We start from the raw sequence: 18,822 nt of genomic DNA, 5'->3' as shown, positions 1-18,822 counted from the left end.
AGATTTTTATCTTCACTGTATAGAATTCATGGTAGTTTCTGCACTTTCTGGCTAGCTCCATTAATATACATAAATTACAGGCTTGGTGGCATAACACCTGTAATCTCGGCAACTCAGGAGGCGGAGGCAGAAGGATCTGAAGTTCAAGAGTAGCTTGTACAACTTAGCAAGGCCCTAAGCAATTTAGTGAGACATTGTCTTAAAATAAAAAATAAAAAGGGCTAGACACAATGGCAAAGTGTCCCTGGTTTGAATTCCCAGGACCACCCCCACCCCTGTCCAAATTGTCTATTTTATTAACACAAAATAAGATCAAAGTGTGTTGACTTCTTTTTGACACACAAAAAAATCCATATTAATCCTCTTTTTCTTTACCCTCGCTTTCCCTATATTCTACTAATGTTCTCTTCTAACCATTCTCCTCTCCATTTTTCCTGGCCTTACATGCAAGTATGGCAGACAAATAATGTGAGAGGCCCAAGATTCTATAATGGCTGTTTGCAAGGGGGGAGAAAGTTATAGTATCTGCCACATTGGATTCACTTACATAAGAAGAGGGAAATAATCCTCAGTGCCTCTCACATATGAAAGAGGTCGATGGAAGGATGTCTATGTGACACAAGGAGCTATTTGCAGAAAATTGTGGGTGAAAGAATTGTGATCAAAGCCCAGAAGAGGGAAATTTTACAGTCAGCTGGGGCTTCCACTTCTCTAGTTTTTAATTCTATTGTTCAGAGTCCATTTTTCAAAGAATAAGTTCACAGAAAAGAAGACCCCTGCTTCTGAAGTCAAAAGAAAGTAATATCAATGAGTATAAGAATGCAGAATCAAGGCTTGTCCATGAAACAATGTCTACAATGAAGAGGGGTGGGGGAAGGAGAGCAGGAGAGTTACCAGTCCAACCTGACCCAGCTTAGTCCAAAGAAAATAGTATTTAAGAAGAAACTAAAGAGAAACTTGGACCACATTATTCCTTAGAGGGTGCCCTCAAGGAACTTCACCCTACCCTTAAGTTATGAAAGAACTCTTTAGGGTTGGGGTTGTGGCTCAGTTGTACAGCATTCACCATGTGTGAGGCACAGGGTTTGATCTTCAGCACCACATAAATGAATACAATAAAGGTATTGCATCCATCTATACCTCAAAAAAAAAAAAAAAAAAGAAAAAAAGAGTGTTTTAACCCCCTTCTTTCATCTTTCAAAGCTGCAGTAAGTTCACTCACTAATCAGATCAACTTCTATGGTTCCAGAACAACTATACTTGCTCAATCTAGATGTTTCTTTCTTCCATCTCCAGGGATATTAACTGCATATGTAAATATAATTATGTACTACATACTACCTATTATAATGTGTAACATAATAATAACATATTCATAATATTTTAATGAAGATTAAGAAGGAACACTGCGATGATAACCTTAACACAAGCACCTGGGGAAGGTGGGCATATCATGTCCCTCTTGCAGTCTCCCCAGAGCTGGGCCATTTAGTTCTATTATAACTCTCTTGTTACTTTCTCTACCCAATCAACTCTTGTCATTTTCTCTACCCAATCCCACCTTCTCGTTGGGAATCTGACCTCCCTATTGGCTACCTTGTACCTTTAAACTATCAGTTTTGTGACATCATCCTCCCACCAAACCTATTGCCACCTAGTAGAATCTTAGGGTTTCCATGCAGTTGTAAACAAATTTGGATCATTTCAAGAGACCAGTGACCAGTAAGCAACATCAGTGTGGCAGGAGGATCTGGGAAACATGCATTCCCTAGCCTCAGCCACCCACACATCCTCTGGGACGGTCTCCTCATCCTTTGTATCTGCGATTGATGTGACCTCTTAACCATGTCAGGTAAGGTTTTAAAGTTTTTCGTTGACTTTTACCTGCCTAAATTTACTAATGGAATCACAAGAGCTTGGAATAATAGGGGAGAGGATGGAACTAGAAATCTGGACATCGAATTTCATTTTGACTTTGACAGGTACTAGGTAGGGACTGGACCATCTTTTACTCTCTCACAAAATCTGTTTCCTCATCTGCTACAGGAGGATAAACACACTGTCCATGCTCTGGTCCTTTTCTTTTCTAATATTGAATCTTAAGGGGCACGTGTATGGAGAATGACATAAGATTTTGGGGGTATGTTTGTTTGAACAGAAAGAGAGAAATCCTAGGTGGGGTAGAAAACTAGCATCAAGTACCAAGAGTTTTCTTCTATAACAGTCTCCCTCCACTAAGATTTCCACTTCAGTATTTCACATTTAGCGCTGTTCATAAAAGGGACATTCACATATTTCGAAGTTTCCTGTTTAAACTAAGTGAAAAGAGAAATAGGGAGAGGGGAGCAGGAGGACAGGGCTGTAAGAAGGCAGATGTTCTCGGGGAAGCAAGTTTGTGGCTATTGAAGCACAGGGCAACAGGAACTTGGTGTGTGTGTGCCGGGGGGCGGGGTGGGAAATATAACAATATGGAAAAGAAATGTGAGTATAAAAGAGATGAAGAGCATAGAGATGGTCTCAAGAAAAAAGAGGTTGGTTGGAATGGAAGGAGGAGGAGAACCAAAGATTTTAAATCAATGCAGAGAGCATAGAGTGATATCTTCCCAGTGCTGGAGAAAATTAGGCTGGTTTGGAAAATGTTTAAATTAATGGACTAGCAAGGAAACTAAGGCTAGAATTAGGGTATCACTGGGGAAAGCAGTTTATCAGAAAAGTCTTTTGTTTGTTTGGGTTTTTTTATGGCCTCATTGAACACAGATGACCTTGACAGTTTGAGTATGAACATTTTAGAAGTAAGTTTTAGAAATGATTCTTCCTATAAACATGCTAATGAAAGTGCTTATTGACAGGGCTGGGGAAACAGCAACTTTCATGTCCTATTTTATTCTGATTTTTTAAACTACATGGATTTTGAAAAAATGATGTGCCCTAATCTGCATCAGAAGGACACATTCCTTTGTATGATAGGTAGTCTTTAAGCAGAAGACTGTTTTTGTCTTTATGATAGTTTCATTCTAAAACAGAGTTTATACAAATAGTCATTAATGGTTTTTAAACCTAAGAACCAAAAGAAAGACCTATATGTAAGAATAGAAAGTCTTCCATGTTCATCAAAGATAATTTTTTAAAGGCTTTTGGGTTTTTCTACATTTCAAAGAATTGTTTTGGGCTAGGGGTGTAGCACAGTGGCAGAGTGCATGCTTCACATGTGGGAAGCCTTGGGTTCAATCCCTAGCACAAGTAAACATGAAAAAATTATTTTAATTGTATTATTGTACTCTAGTGGTAATAGTTTTATCAGACTTTAGGGACAACATTTTCCTATTAAAGATGATTACAAACTAGGTTTTCAGAATAAATAAATATAACTTTTATGATTTTTTAAAATGTTTTTTTCTGTTTTTTGATAACTGACATTTTTATCAAAAGATGTTTTTATATAAATTGAAATATGTACCTAATAGGATTAATATCGTTTACTTGATCTGGTTAAGAAGCACAGTGATGAAATTATTTTACATTTCTTCTTTTGTTCTCTAATTTGTAAAAATTTCCTTCCTTCCTTCCTTCCTTTTTTTTTTCTTTCCAGTGCTAGGATTGAAAGCAGGGTCTCATACATGCTAGGCAAACATGCTACCACAAGTTATATCCCCAGCTCATTATTTTGTTTGTTTCTGAGATAGGATCTTGCTACATTGTCCACAGTGGCTTTAAATTCCTGGGCTCCAGTGAACCCACTGCCTCAGTCTCCTCAGGGATGGGACCAGAGGCCCACCCCATAGTGGATTTTTGCTTTTGAACATGGCAGGGTTGATTCTGGCTTTGTTTTTTGAAGTACCAGGGATTGAACATGGAGACACTTTACCAGTGAGCTACATCCCAGCCCTTTTAACATTTTATTTTGATAGAGTCTCCTAAATTTCCACAGCTATCCTCAAACTTAAGATCCTACTGCCTCAGCCTCCTGAGTAGTGGAGATTATAAGTGTGTGCCATTGCATCTGCCTTTATAACCCCTTTTTAATATTTATTTTTTAGTTCTAGGTGGACACAATATCTTTATTTTATTTTTATGTGGTGCTGAGGATCAAACTCACTGCCTCATGAATGTTAGGCAAGTGCTCTATCACTGAGCCACAAACCCAGCCCTTTATATCCTTTTTATTGAAATATTTATCTACATAAATTGTGGCTACCTATATGTTCACTTTTGCTGAATTTTGCTGCTTATTACACACTTTTTGATGAGATAGTTTATCTGTGAATATGTACTGGTTAGAAATTCATTTAAAATCACCTTTAATTGTGGGCAGTGTTTTGGTTAACAGTATTCACTAAAATAAAGTAGAAAGGCTCATTTCCATACTATTGCAATGCATGATAACAGAACTTCATTTGTTAGTAAATTTGCTATGCTTTGATGTTTGCTATATATCCAAATGTTCATTAGAATCTAGTTATTCTTTTTAGTTCTGTGTTTTCATTTCTATCTCTCCAGAACTTACTATATTTTCCTCTGTATGAATCTTATGTAGTGTCACTCTTCACGGAAGAATTATCACTGTTAATATTTTTGCAGTCATCTTACAGATGAGTAACCTGAAGCTCAGAAAGCACAAATAACTTTTTTTGTTGTTGTTGTTGTTGAGAAACTTACATTCAGAAGCCAGGCTTGAAAAGGATAAAGAATGACACTTTAAATTTACCATTTGGATGTTAACAGTGAACTTTAGGAAATTTAATGTGATCTGCACAAGCAAAATGAGACTCTGAAGATAACAGTGGTGAGACAAGTATTGTTTTCTATAAACAGGGAAAAATAAAATTCTATTTCACATGACTTCTGTTTTTTGTTTGGAGCATAGAGTCCTGGCAAAGGAGTAAGTTTCTGAAACATGGTGTTGATACTGAGCAAGTCAATCTTCTCTGACCCTTGGTTTAATCACTAGCAAACTGATAATGTTAGATGTTCTCTAAATTCTAAAATGCTTCAGTTCTAAGGAAAATACATGAGTCAATACTAGTGCAGGCTCAAAGGAAAGATAGGACAGGGAGAAGGATGCTTTTAGGGACCAATGTGTGAGGCAGACTACTTGGGATTTCTGAGCCCAATATGAGAGCAAAGGTAATTGATCAGAAGAGTACCAAACTGCTCCAACACTTGCAGACATCCAAAATGGTTTGATTTGGGGTACATCCATGATTATTAGTATTAGAAGCTTCCTGACTGATACAACATTCAGATAATACTGTTTCTTAAATATTGTAAGAATCTGCCTGTCTCATCAATTTTTAATTATCCTCTTGCTTCCTACAGAAAAATTCCAAAATTCTTCTTTACATGGAACTGCAGATTCTCTGCAGCTCTCTCTCCCTGTGGTGAGCAATGCAGCTTCCCTGACAGGAAGTGTCTGCAACTTCTCCAGAGCCTCTGCTCCAGCTGCCACTTCAGCATGGTTACTGCCCTCAACCTGTGGCACCTCCTTCCAGCCACTCATGGGCAGTGCCTACCTTTATCAACATGCTAGCACAGCCATGGTGTCTGGGGTTACTGGCCAGAACCAGATTCCCATGGCATCTGCCTCCTACCCAAGTATTTTTGAGTGGGATATCATAGAAAGTGCTGAAAAGAGCTCATCTTCCCTCGGGGACTTTACTCTGACTGTCATTGACCAAAACACAGCAGGTTCTTCCAGGTCAATGACAGCCCAATATGACAACACTTCTGATGCCAATGTCATGGTCCCTGTGTATCCAACACTGTCAGCCAGGCTTATGCAGGCAGCACCATCTCAGAATCCAAATAAGGGGCATAGCCTGTCACTTCCCTACCAAGAAGGAAGCCAGGTCTACTACTATGATCAAAACACTCTGGGGACTCTGCTATCTGGAGATCATGGCCCCTGCCTGCAATCCTATGGATCTGTGCCATATGCAGGAAGTAGTGCCGCTGCCCCTCAACCAGAAATGGTGACAGTGCTGAAGGAGGTTCAGCCCTCAAATGTCCTACCATCAGTCTCTACCCATGGGATCTACTATTCTGTGTCTACTCAACCTATCACAGAAACAAATTTTCAAGGTGAGTACAAACAGCAAAAAGTGGGAGGAATAAGAACAGCATTCAAAAGGAGGGTCAAATCTACGGCTGGTAGCTGTGGGTTCACAGATCCTTGGAATTTAAGTCCTGAGATTTTAAATACTATACTTGTTCAGCACTCCCAATCTCCGTGTCCATAAGATGAGAATGCAGGACACCATAATAGCCACTCACCATGCATTTAGGAGACCTCCAGGAGCACACTGATGGAAGCTACTTTTCACTGCATTGGCAGATTGGTCCCCCTACATCACCACATTATAAATTTATTTCCCTCATTTTACTTTGGTCTCCTAGGAAGATACTTCAAAACTTACCAGGGTACTGAAAGATTAACTGTTCCTTAATTTACTCCAGGACTTAAATTTTGTATTCTGAGATGCTGCCCAAAGAAGGGGGTCTAAAACCCTATCTTTTCACATATATTTCATGAGCAACAGCTCCACCCTCTCCTAGTTCATGGTGTTAAGTGTTCTTACACTCCGAAGAGAGTGGAGAGAATTGAGAGGCCCCTATATGAGCAAGCGAGACTTCATAAAACAGTTTTTGTGCATTTCCCACAGAGTAGTCAAGTGCTCTACCAGTGAGCCATGCTGCCATGAAGATGTGCCAGCCCAAAACTATGACATCAAGTGATCACCTGTAACTAATAGGCACCTCCTACAGAGTCCTCTTCATGGTCCTTAAAAAGTAATAGAAATGCCTTATCCGCAGTTGGCAGATTCCCTGATTAGTGTGTTGCTGGGCAGGGGGAGCATCCTACTTACCATCTTCATTGATTCCTTCCTTTGCAGTGATGGAAACTTCCCTAGGGATGGAGGCTTCCTTGGGATTGCAACCTCCAAGTCAGACATTTTGTCTTCCACCACCTCCAGAATTCCCCAACTCCTGCAGTAGCAGAAATATCCAAATACTTGAGAGAAACCCACCAACTGCACTTGGGGACATTTCCATAATAACTCCAGTCCAGAGTTCTTCTGATTTCTTGGCATTGCCTCCAAATCAAAGCCAGGAACAAACAGAGATTAAGAATTTGTGTGAGATTAAAACCATGCTCTCAGAGCCACTGGATGCCTACCAGATATCCATGGAGAACCAGGATCCTCCACTACTCCCTTTAGACATCCCTGAAATCCTCCAGCTTCTGGCTTCCATTGGTCCTCTGGACCAAGAGGAGAAGCCACATTCTGAAAATATCCATCTGGGAAACAACAGCCTGGGTCTTGAGGACCAAGGCACCCTTGAAAATGGGATTGAATTTAGCAGTGGATTTGCAGACCTCACTGCACTGGTGGGGGATTTTCACCTTCCTGAGCTTTTCAGTTCCTTGAAAGACTTTGACCAACCTGAAAGTCCCACAACAACAAAATCCAATGACACCAGAGCCATCATGGTGAATCAGGGGCAGGAAACCACAAGTACCATTAAGAGTCCTAGTGATCCAGTGAAGAACAATAAACATAAAGCTTCAGAGTCTCCTGATGGAACTCCTCAGGCCAAAATGCAGCCAAGGGACCAAGAATGCACATTGGAAGGAGAAGGTGCTCACAGGGATGCAGACAGTATTGGGGCCCCTGAGCACACAGCCAAGCACTCTAACAGCAAACCTCAGAAAGCTGCATCCAGCAGAAACAGCAAGGCTAAGGGCCATGGGCAGGAAAAGACCAAGAGGACCAGAGAAAACAACTCCAGGAAAGCCGAGGAGAAGAAGAAGCCAGGCAATAAAGTCAAGGCAGAAGAGAAGCCAACCGTGCCCAAGATGAAACGGAAGAGGAACCAACCTGAGCTTTGCCAAGAGACCTTTAAGAAGCCTCGGAGCTGTCTCGGCATGCACATGCTGGAGTCAGTGCAGGTTTTCCATGCACTGGGGAAGAAGAATGATAAGAAAACTGGGCTCTCTTCCTCGCGGGGCCCGGGAAACTCAGGCAGTACCCAAGACCCCCATCCATGCCCAGCTATGAAACCATGGCTGGCGGTTAAGGGTCCTGAGAAAACACAAGTCAAAGCCCAGAACCCAGATATCAGTGCTGAAAGGGAGGGTCCCGCTCCATCCATTTATGAGCCTCCACCACCTGGGAAGGTTAAATTGGTACCTTTGCCTTTTCTGACCCTGGAGAAACCTCCACCTCGACCAGTAATCAATAGGAGGCCACAGTCTTTGGCCTCACGCAGACCCACTGGGGCTTATCCTGCCCAGCCTGGTCCCGCTAGCTCAGCTCAACCCATGGCAGTCAACCAATCCCAACCAGCTACTGCCAACCCATCTTGGATGCGTCCTGCCAAGCCAGCTCAGCCAATTTTAACCAGTGCAACCCAGTCTGGTCTGACCACTTCTACCCAGCCTAGTGCCCCTCCGTCTGCTGCTTCTAGGCCTGCACCCTACAAAACATCATCTTGCACCTCTCTCCAGTGGCAACCTGTTCCCACGGTTGGGACCAAGCCCCAGTCACAACCGCCCAAGCCTCAAAACCAATATCTACTCCAAGACTTTGCCTTACAACCAATTCCATGGAGGAAACCCAATGTTCCTGGGCAAGTAATATCAACTCCCATCACAGAAGAGCAGAGGCCAGAGCGGGAAGCCATGAAGAAGAAGGCTCAACAAGAGCGTGAGAATGCTGCCAAGTACACTGCTTTGGGGAGAGTGCAGTTTTTCATCGAGAGGGAAAGAGATATGGAGATTGCTTGCTACTATGGTTACACAATGTAAGAGCTGCTAAGATTGATGGTGCCACTTAGGGACCAAGGAGCAGATAGATAGATACAAATTTATTTATGCTCATATGCTTTCAAATTTTAATGAAATTAAATAAACAAATGTAATAAATTGACTAATATGTAAGTAATAAAGAAGACTTCTGGTACCACTGAGAATTGATGGATAATAAAGAGGCCTTGTGGTACCTACTTGTGTACCAAATAGTGTTTCATATATAGACATATATAGATAGAAACCAATTATTTCATTCTGGTATAGTTTCAAAATATAATAAAATTGAATAAAAATTTGTATAATTGATTGATACATAATACAGAGTCTTTCTGCTGGTACCATTTGAATGCCAAATAATTTTCCATATATGTATACACATAGATAAAAATTTATTCATTGATATATTTTTAAAACAACAAAATTGAATAACGATATATAATGGAACTGATTAATAGATAAATAATAAAGAGGACTTTTGAGCTTTGAATTGCTGTTAAATGGAGTTTTCTTTGGTAGAGGTGAGGATCAAAGCCTGCATGAGAAGAAAGGAACTCAAAGTTGGACAGGATATAACAGGGGTGAAACACAGGAAGTGAAGAAAGAGGAAAGAGTATGATCCAGTACTAGGAAAGGCCAAAAGAACAAATTTATAAGAAGAATCAGGAATGGGTCAAATGGCAGAAGTAAGACACAAAGTTTGAGTTTAGGGTTAGAAGCATAATATCTGAAATAAGTTGAAAATGGCAGAAGATGGGTTCAGTTGACCAGAAGAAATGCAAAAATCAAATAAAAAACTCTCACAGAGAATGGCCTAGGTCTTATGACCTACCTGAAAGGAATTTTACAAAATAAAATTCAGGGCATATCTCCAGAAAGTTTGTGTCACTTAAGATCCTAGCTGGGAAAGGTGAATGCAAAACATGAGGGAATCTATCAGGGGTGTCCCAAGGGTTCACAATTTCCTTGAGGGCAGCCAATAACCTGGGACTTGGCCAAGTGAACTCAGCAGCGTGAGGCCCACCCAGAACATGGCCTGGAGTAAATCACCATTTACCCAACACCCATGCACCAGGGCATCAGAGAGGCACTACTTCAATTAACATTCACACACAAGGCCAGTATCACTCTGCCACTTTGCTAATGATCTAGTGCTCAGGGATCAAACTGCATGCAGAGAAGCAAGGCCTCAATCTGAGGCCTGTGGCCTCAAGTCCTCAATGTTTGCAAGTGCCCACAGGCAGCCAACCTGGCTTTCAGAGCACAGCATCCTGTAGATGAGACAGATCACACTTTAAAAGGGAGATAAATACTAAACTGAAGGGCTTGTCGGCTTCTCCTCCATTGATTCAGGCTTGTGCAGCCTCAGGGGCCATTGCCACCAACTGAAACTCATGAGAAAAATCAGTTTTTGGCGTCCATCCCACCCAACGCAAGCTGAGAGTGCGCGTGCACAGGGGACGGCCCCCTAACAGCCTCAGAACTCAGCAGCCCAACAGTGCAGTGAGGTGCGCAGTCTCTGTGAGGTGAGAGTTCTAGGGCACAGCTGCCCTGGGAGAGCGTCAGGGACAGTGGGGGAGGATAGGAAGGGAATGGAGCGAGGTAAGATTTTTGAGGCAGCGGATCAAATCCATGGAGATTTAAATAAATAATCTTAAATAATTTTAAGATTATTTCTTGAGATAAAAATATATCATTTAAAAGTGTGCAATTCTGCAGCAATTAGTACTTTCATGAGGTGGTGAAATCTTGCCACTTTCTAATTCGTAACATTTTCATAATTCGCCCCACAAAACCTCTGTTAGAGGTCATTCCCATTGCCTCCGCCCCTTAGCCCCAGGCAACCATTGATCTCTCTGTTTTTGCCTTTTCTGGACATTTCATATGAAAGGAATCATACAATATGTAACCTTTTATATTTGGCTTCTTTTACTTGGAAGGCTGTTCTCAAGACTGTTCTCAATGTTGTAAGTGTGAGTCCTCCATCCCTTTTTAAGATTGCCTATTATTACATTGTATGGATATACCACATTTGTTTATCCACATATTACTGGTGGACATCGGCTTATTTTCAGTAGTAATTTGCATTTATTGCAAGTTTTTGCCTCAAAATTATTTCTCCCTTCACACTTAAAGAGATAATATCAGTAATTCACTCAAGATCAAGAGCTAGCAATTAATTGGGAATCTGGGATTTGAATTCTGGCATTTGGAAGTATTATATTCACATGATAGAACAATTAAAAAGATACAAAAGAGTACTCAATGGAAATTCACCCATTCTCTCAAATTTTCCAACCACCATCATTTCCTACTCTTCCTACCCTGACATCTGCTTTTCCCACTTTTTGGATCCTTCCAGAGAAATTATTTGCTTAACCCCAAAATGTATGTATCAAATTTATTGGATGATCTGCCTACTAATTTGAAATGTCACCTTTGTGGCATACTAAATTCCTATGTGTATTTGCATCATTATTTTTAGAATTTGCCTGGCTTTTTGCCTTTTATATTTACCATTTCTCTGGAATAATTTTTATCATCTTATTGATTTTTAAAAACTTCTTTTTTTATAGGCATTATCATCTATTATGTTCGTTCACTCTGTGTTCCCTTTTAGTCTCCATTTGATTTCTACCTTCTCATCTAATTTTCATTTATGTTGTTCTTTTTTATTGTGGAACAACATATATAATACAAATGGTTGAAACTCACAATTTAAACCATTTTAAGTGGATAACTCCATGGCATTAAATAGATTCACAATATTGTTCAAGCATTATCCACTATCCACCTCCAAAACTTTTCACCATCCCAAACAAAAGTCTGTATCCATGATATAATTCCCCATTCCCCTCTCATGTTCCGTCACATTTTGCATTGTTTTTCCTAAAGTCTTTCAGCTAGTTTTGAAAAAGTGGGTCACCATCTGATCTGCTTTCTGGGTTCTTTTCTGATCTGTTTCATTGTCTGACAGGATGCTATTCTCCTTTTTCTTAGAATACCTTTATGTGGGATTTGGTTTCCATCTTTTCTTGCCATGCATTTTTATGTGAATTTCATTTTCTTTGTAAAAGTATGATTGAAGATAAAGTTCCTAGTGTAATGGAACAATAACTTCCTCCTCTTTTCCCTGTGCCTTTTTCTCTCCTTCTCCCCTCCTCCATTATTCTTCTGGTTTCCTTCTTCTTGTTCTTCCTCCTCTTATAGTATTCCAAAACATGGTGGCTTGCTTTCTAAGATTTTCTGGCTGTTTCCCACCTGTAGGTTTATCCTTTGTGTCTATTGTTCCTCCCAGAAATTTCTCCTCAGTGTGGGGCCATGGGCTCAAAAGGAGCTCTGGCTTTTCATTTTTCAAGAGTGTAGAGGGGCTGGACATCTTCAGCCCTTCAGATTCAAATACAAGACTCTTGTACTTAGAGCAGACTGGCTAGTGAAGCAGGCTACTCTCTCTCACCACCACACTCAATCATCACAAGTCTTATATTCTATCCTCATAAAACTCCTTCTTCAGCTGGGCATGGTAGCACAGATCTGTAATTCCAGCAGCTTGAGAGGCTGAAGTAGTAGGATCAAGAGTTCAAAGCCAGCCTCTGCCGCAGTCTGGCTGGGCACAATCAGGAGCCACTTGTCAAAAGAAACTAACTTTATTTTTAGAACCACACACGCCAAACAAAACAGCCTCTCAGGAAAAACCCTCAGAGCCTCAACTGCCACCACCGGCTTTCCACAAGCCTCTCTCTCCCCCCCAAGCTTCTCTCCACCTCCCACAATCCTCCTGCTCTTGAGGCCGATTGGCTGGGTCATGTGGGCGGAGCCAAAAAAGTCCCCCAATGAGCAGCTCCATGGTCTGAAAGGGCAGGGAAACAGCCCAATGAGCATCACCGCAGAGGAGCCAATCAGCTAGATGTTGCTGGGGCCGCTGTGAGCCAATCATCAGCCGGCAGCTGGAAGTTTGCTGGGGCCCCTTCGGCTGTGGCTCTCAACAAGCCTCAACAAAAGCAAGGTGCTAACCAATTCAGTGAGACTCTGTCTCTAAATAAAATACAGAATAGGGTTGGTGATATGGCTCAGTGGTTGAGTGCCTATGAATACAATCCCCAGAACCCCCAAAAAACCAAAAACAAACTCCAGCTTCCCCCTGATGAAATTAAAGCCCTATTATCTTACCTTCACAGTTTATTCCACCCTGATATTCACTCCCTCCAATTATTCATAAAGAATCCACTAAACCTGTCCTCTTCAGATTTATAGTATCTCTAGTAAATTTCTCAATTCTGCACCACTTGTCTCAAGGCTAACCCCAACTCCAATGTGAGACCACCCCCATTTCCCACACATTAATCTAGGGGAGTCCTTCCTACCATGGACTGGAAACTTGACTTCATCCACATGCTTCCTGTAAGAAAAATCAAATATCTCCTAGTCTTAGTAGACACCTTTACTGGATGGGTCAAAGCCTTTCCAGCTAATGATAAGAGGGCTTCTACCATTCCAAAAGTAATTTCCTGAGAAATAATTCCACACTTTGGGTTACCTGCTTCTTTCCAGTCCAATAATGGCCCTGAATTTACTTCCTCTATTACCTAAGACTTGGCTAAATTTTAAATAGAAAATGGAATTTCCACATTCCCTATCATCTGCAGTACTCAGGAAAGGTTGAAAGGACAAATAGGATCTTAAAGGAAACCTTAACCAAATTATCTATAGATAATTTCACTTAGAATAGATTAAGCTCCTCCCTACGGTCCTTCTCTGGATCCAAACACTGCCCCCAAACCCTCTTATGATCAGCCCCTTTGAATTTATTTATGGAAAACCCCTCTTCCCTGCACCCATTCAACCCCAACCACCTATCATTCCTCCTGATGTCCTAAAATCCCTCCTAGCTCACATCAGGGGTGCCCTCTGGAAATATGCCCACACTCATCTTCCTCAGGCCCAATCTATAGGGACCCCTCCTATTTCCATAGGGGATTTAGGTTACCTCTCCCCTTCCCAACCTATAGACCCCATACAAAAAAAAAAGGAAGGGCCATTTTTTAAGGTGATTCTGATCACTCTTATCACAGCCAAACTACAAAGCCACCCATCCTGGATCCATTTAAGCAATTTCAAACTTATTCCTGCTAATGCCTCTTATTGTTCTGTTGTGAGAAGAAGCCTGTAAAGGCCTCTCCCAACTACACATGACCCCGCACATAGCCATTCCTGAGGAAACTGCTGACCCTCATACCCAGAATTCTTAATGTCACTTTCTGTGACATCCTTATACCTTTTTAAAACACCATTCATTCCCTGTTGCTGAAATCTCAGTCCTTGTCCCCAGTGCCAATTCAATAGCAAGGACATGGTTTTGAGAAAAAGGTGGTTTATTGCTTTCCTAGCAATGGAGAAACACAGGGAACTCCTGTTCCAAAGGCTGTGATTGTGCCCATCAGTAGGAACAAGGGGCTTTTAAAGAGGTGATTCAAAGGCTACATTCCACATGTTCTCTGTTGAAGTCGTAATTCACTTGTTAATTGGAGAGAGTCATTTCTGAGATCTTCTGGTGTCATCCATAAAGTCTGGATTATTTCAATGCTGTGGTGGGCGAATGCTCAAGGACAGATAAGTCTGTCTAGGTTGGGGAAGAAAGGTAATCCTGTTTCTCCTGAGAGTAGACAGGGGGAGAGATTAGGGAGGAGCAGGGAGAGAGGAAGAGAAAGAAACATGTCCATTTAAAAAATAAGTTGCAGTAGCAGAGAATCAAGGGCTATACTCAAAACATAAAGTGGATCACTGTTACAGTTCTCTACTGTCAATATCTACATTCCATTTCTATGGAAAAAATGGACAATGGCATCTGTAAACCTCTTCCTGCTGAAAGGGGCAAAGTTGGGGGAAGTCACCCAAAGTCCTTGTTCTCTATCAGGTGGGGCATGGACAGTTAAGGGTAGTCAGCATTATAGCAATCCAGAAGTCCATGTGGCATCTGGCAGGTGACTGGACAAGGCAGGGATCATGCTAAGACAATAATAAACAATACAGCAAAGCATTATTTTTTATAAACAATTAGCACAAAAGCATTTGTATTTCAGCTAGTCTCAGAAAACCATGAGGACAGTAACTCATAATCTGATCAAGTTTATCAATGTGGAATGTTGGAGGATTAGTAGGTCTAAGATCAGACTCAAACTAATTCAGGACAAAGTTGGAACTCTAGAGTCTTTTGCATTTATTATTAGTAGGCACTCCAACACAAGGACCCTTCTTTATGGCCTCCAGATTTATTTACTTTTGTTAGTGCTGACACAACTGTGTATCTTAAAGTACATTAAAAATGAATTGTTTTTCCTTTTAAATGTCCATGTAGGACTCTGCTCAGGATACACTCTCTTGCTAGGTGTTTAAGACCAAGTTGGTCAAAACTAACCTTGTTCCTATCTATTCTTAAGAGTCAGCTGAGATTCCTCAGAGATCACTCTTGGGGACATGTACAAAGCCTTCTGGCTCCTTTAGCTTTCCTAAAGGAAAATACAAAATGAAATTAACCAGTGGTGCCACCTGACCTCATGTGGCTTCTTTTGGAAGCATCAGAGACATTTTTCTCTCCAATGACCCTCCTCTTTGTAGAATGTATACTAGTTGGCTTCCAGTTCTCTAGGGTCCTTTTAATCTCCCTGATATGCAGAATGAGTGACTGACCAGGATTGCAGGACCAGAGAGGGGTTCCATAGTTCTCTGAGTCCTGGGTGACCTGAGAGAGCAAGGGCAAAAATGTTGGCTGTTTTTTCCTTGGCCCTTTTAATTTCTTGATTTTGGTTTCCAAGTTTTTGGTTTTAAACACCCAACAAGCTAGTTTCACCAGTCTTAAAGAGGAAGTAACAGGTTATAACTTCAATACCTATAATTTTACAGTTATCCCTTTCATTTAATTGGGAAATATGCCCACACTCATCTTCCTCTGATAATAATAATACTGCAAAAATAGTATTATATAATAATCCTAAATAATTATATAATTATTATATTAGTATTATATAATAATATTATATATTATTATATAATATTAATAATAATATACAATATTAGTATTATTATATATTATTATATAATAATATTATTATATAGTATTATATAATAATACTAAATAAAATATAATACTGGAAATTAGTATTATATACTATGTATTCTGTAGGTGATGGCTTATTATCTCAAATTAACCTAGGTTGGTTTTTCAAAGAAGCAGTACCTCTGCAAAACACTAACAGGCAACAGTTATAAAGCTCACAAGGAAAATACAAAATGAAATTAACAGTGTTAATGGTTTGGATGTGAGGCATCCCCCAAAAGCTTGTGTATGAGACAATGCATGAAGGTTCAAAGGAGAAATTATTGGGTTCAAGAATCTTAACCCAATTTGTGGTTTAATCCCCTGATAGGGATTAACTGAGTGGTAACTGAAATGGTAGGGTGTGTGTGGATGGAGGAGGTGGGAACTGGGGTGTGGCTTTGAGTATATATTTGTATCTAGCAAGTGGAGTCTCTCTCTCTGCTTTCTGATCACCATTATGTAAGCTTTTTCCTTCTGCCACCCTCTCCTGCTATGATGTTTAGCTTTACCTTGAGCCCTGAGGAATGGAGCTGGCCTTCTGTAGACTAAGACCTCTGAAACCGTGAGCCTTCAAATAAACTGTTCTTCTTCTACAATTGTTCTGGTCATATCCTTTAGTCACTGCAGTGAAATAGCTGACTAAAACACAGAGCAAAAACATAGTCAGTTTGTAATAATTGTGGACAAATAAAAATTATTTTTATAATCTTGAATTTTTATTTAGTTATATATTATATTCCCAGTCTGAGATCATAGTAATATTTACAACAAAATAATCTTTTGAACACAACTTTAATGAGCTGATGTCTAGCCTGTTTTGGAGACATTCTAAGATGGAGTAAGGTGTGAGGCAGGGCCTAATCTCAGGCAAGGCAGGGCTCTTCATAATAACACAATGCAACATTACATCTGAATCAAAGAAAGGCTAAGAGACCTTTTAACTTTCCCTTTGTGGAAAAAGTGACAAGATGTTTCCATGTTTTACACTGTCACCTTTAAACAGATCAGGATCTCTTTATTATCTTCCAAAAGTGCATTTAAATTACAATTCAACTGTGAAGAGTAACACAAAATTTTATATATAACTCATTGACAATAGGTTACTTTACCAAGCTATAAAACATTAAATGACATGAATAAATATCAACCAAACTTGTATTTCTATACAAATCCAAGACTTTTGCTACAGATAATTTTAATTTGGAGAACATCAACTTAGCAAAGTGCTCCCCTAAGCTTTACATTTAACTAAGCTTAACTTTTCAAGTACAATTTAAGATCCATAGTGTACAGTAACAATAATCACAGGTCTGCATGGGTTAACAAAAATCAAAAGGATAGCCTTAAATCTCTTATACATTTAGGAGACAGTGTTAATGATCAGAAATTGATTTATCAGAGCAAACAGATATTAGAGGTCTTCAAATTACAATGTGGCCCTTCCATGTCAGGTATTATGTATAAAAGAGAGCACTTATTGCCAGTAAGCTCACATAAACTTTCATTTTATAAACATTTACATAACACTTAGACAAGGCTTAAAGAGATGTAGTTCTCAGATGCATACGTATACCTAATTGCATATATTTAGGGTGTCAACTATATTGTTATAGCCTAAATAACAGTTGTTTATTTACCTTTTTACAAAGTAATCATTTAACATTTTAAAACTTAGTTTCCTCAAGTAATAAAACATAAAAAATACAAGAAAATTATCTTGATAAGAGCAGATCAATGTTTTAGACTTGGCTTCATCTGTCCATTACAGTTCAAATAACTTTGACTATACTAATCATAGCCAATTTAATCACAAACACAAACTTTTTGAGATTTACTTTCCACAAACCTTCTGCAACTTAAACATTCAAAACTTCTTTACACCTAAGTTTTGTCCTCTTTCATCTTAGACTTTAGCATAAGAATATTCATTTACCAGACAAAATACTTTCTCATCCAGAAACATTTCTTTTCCTTCTAATTTTCCATACAAACATACTTCCATACCTATAACTTTCTTTAAAGTTTTGGACCCTTTCTTGAATTCATATTCTGAAACAGACTTTATGTAAATATTATCTGTGCATTTAATTTACAAAACAGATTTCATTCCAGGAGATGGTTAAACAATCCAGCATATAAACAAACAAACAAACAAAAAAACATATGCCTTAATCTTTTTTTTTCCCTTAATGCAAACACATCACACTGAGTTTATTTTGAAATATTTGTTAGATTCTGGGAGTTCTATGGAACAAAATGTCCTACCAATGAAGTTTTTATTCTTTTTTTTTATTGGTTGTTCAAAACATTACAAAGCTCATGACATATCATCTTTCATACATTTGACTCAAGTGGGTTATGAACTCCCATTTTTACCCCAAATACAAATTGCAGAATCACATCGGTTACACATTCACATTTTTACAAAATGGCATATTAGTGACTGTTGTATTCTGCTACCTTTCCTATCCCCTACTATCCCCCTCCCCTCCCCTCCCATCTTCCCTCTCTACCTCATCTGCTGTTGTTCAATTCTCTCCCTTGTTTCCCCCCCTTTCCCCTCACAAACTCTTATATGTAATTTTGTGTAACATTGAGGGTCTCCTTCCATTTCCATACAATTTCCCTTCTCTCTCCCTTTCCCTCCCACCACTTGTCTCTGTTTAATGTTAATCTTTTCCTCATGCTCTTCCTCCCTGTTCTGTTCTTAATTGCTTTCTTTATATCAAGGAAGGCATTTGGCATTTGTTTTTTTAAGGATTGGCTAGCTTTGCTTAGCATAATCTGCTCTAATGCCATCCATTTTCCTGCAAATTCCATGATTTTGTCATTTTTTAGTGCTGCGTAATACTCCATTGTGTATAAATGCCACATTTTTTTTTATCCATTCATCTATTGAAGGGCATCTAGGTTGGTTCCA

The 18,822-nt window shown here is 39.6% G+C and overlaps 1 protein-coding gene across 1 annotated transcript; it reads left to right on the top strand.

Moving 5' to 3' along the window:
* The first annotated feature begins 1,759 nt into the window (after window positions 1-1,759).
* LOC107137079 (uncharacterized protein C2orf78-like) lies at window positions 1,760-8,806 on the top strand. Its single transcript, XM_015479451.1, is given in 4 exon segments — window positions 1,760-1,835; window positions 1,838-1,852; window positions 5,317-6,078; window positions 6,891-8,806. Coding segments are annotated over 4 exon segments (2,769 nt in total).
* Window positions 8,807-18,822: the final 10,016 nt, after the last annotated feature.

The sequence above is a fragment of the Marmota marmota genome, unplaced genomic scaffold, assembly GCF_001458135.2.
Source record: "Marmota marmota marmota unplaced genomic scaffold, marMar, whole genome shotgun sequence".
NCBI classification, from domain to species: Eukaryota; Metazoa; Chordata; class Mammalia; order Rodentia; family Sciuridae; genus Marmota; species Marmota marmota.
Note: the sequence above shows the minus strand (reverse complement) of the source record. Positions and strands in the feature narration are given on the sequence as shown.